General features: G+C 36.9%; 1 protein-coding gene across 1 annotated transcript in view; it reads right to left on the reverse strand.

Moving 5' to 3' along the window:
* Positions 1-120: 120 nt before the first annotated feature.
* The window catches only part of SARC_06576 (hypothetical protein), a 3417-nt gene continuing 2451 nt past the window's right edge, over positions 121-1086 (reverse strand). Inside the window, exon 4 of the mRNA XM_014299522.1 lies at positions 121-347. Within this exon, the coding sequence (XP_014154997.1) occupies positions 138-347 (210 nt within the window). The 3' untranslated portion in view covers positions 121-137. The remainder of the gene's footprint in view (positions 348-1086) is intronic.

Raw genomic sequence — 1086 nt, forward strand, 5'->3', positions numbered from 1 at the left:
TGAATATATATATATGAATATATATACAAGTTTATATACAATATATATATATATATACCAGATCCACGCGAAATCAATCTTGGTGAGGTCATTATACTATTTTTAATCAGGTGACCCTGTCAGCATGTATTGAACACTTACAATATGTATGTCCAAAACATGAAAATCCACAGGGAACTTACCTCGACATATTGGAACGATCGTGTTTGTGAACCGTCGCCGTATATTGTGATGGGTTCGTTCTTCAGTGCTTGGATGATGAAGTTGCTAACCACACGCCCGTCTTTGGGGTGCATTCGCGGTCCAAAAGTGTTAAAAATGCGTGCCACCCGCACATCCACACCAGCCTATTTGTATATATACATGGAGGACGCAATATACTTTTTAACACAGTTGCCATGTGAGGAATCAACAATGAAGCTGAGTTTGAGAACATTTGGTGGATGTTTTAGGAGAGAATCATACGGCTGCTTGATGAAGAGTAGACTCTGTCTGTCAGTAAATGTACAATAAATACTCGATATGTATTCACAATGGAGCAGCACTACGAAGTGTCTACGAGGGTAGCGCTATTGCTAATATATCGTGAACAACTCGTGCCACAGTCGAAATACACGTATGGCTACGTAATAAATACCGTGGACGTTTATAGTTCTATGAAGTATGATCACGCCTTGCAGGTAGCATTGCTGGTACGTGCAGGATAGGGTCTAAAACCCCGAGGTCGAAACTATTCTTCTGCTAGAATGATGTGTTCGTGTTCTGCGGTCAGGGTTTAGGGTTTAAACCCCTGTATGACGAACTTTTATTCCTCCTAGATAACTATAATTGTGTCGTTAAATCGCAATACTGTCTACTTTAATACACGCACATGGGATCCCAACAGCGAACCTTCAAATTGCTACGACAGTTTCAAGAAAACTTAATTACATAGTACTCATACATGCAAAGAATCATGTATAACACTACGGTTATGTAACTCTATTTTTATATTTATATATACATATACCTAAATACATATATATGTATATATATATATATATATATATTGATATGTATATATATATACTANATATATACATACAT

This window comes from Sphaeroforma arctica (genome assembly GCF_001186125.1).
Source record: "Sphaeroforma arctica JP610 unplaced genomic scaffold supercont1.474, whole genome shotgun sequence".
Classification (NCBI taxonomy): Eukaryota; class Ichthyosporea; order Ichthyophonida; genus Sphaeroforma; species Sphaeroforma arctica.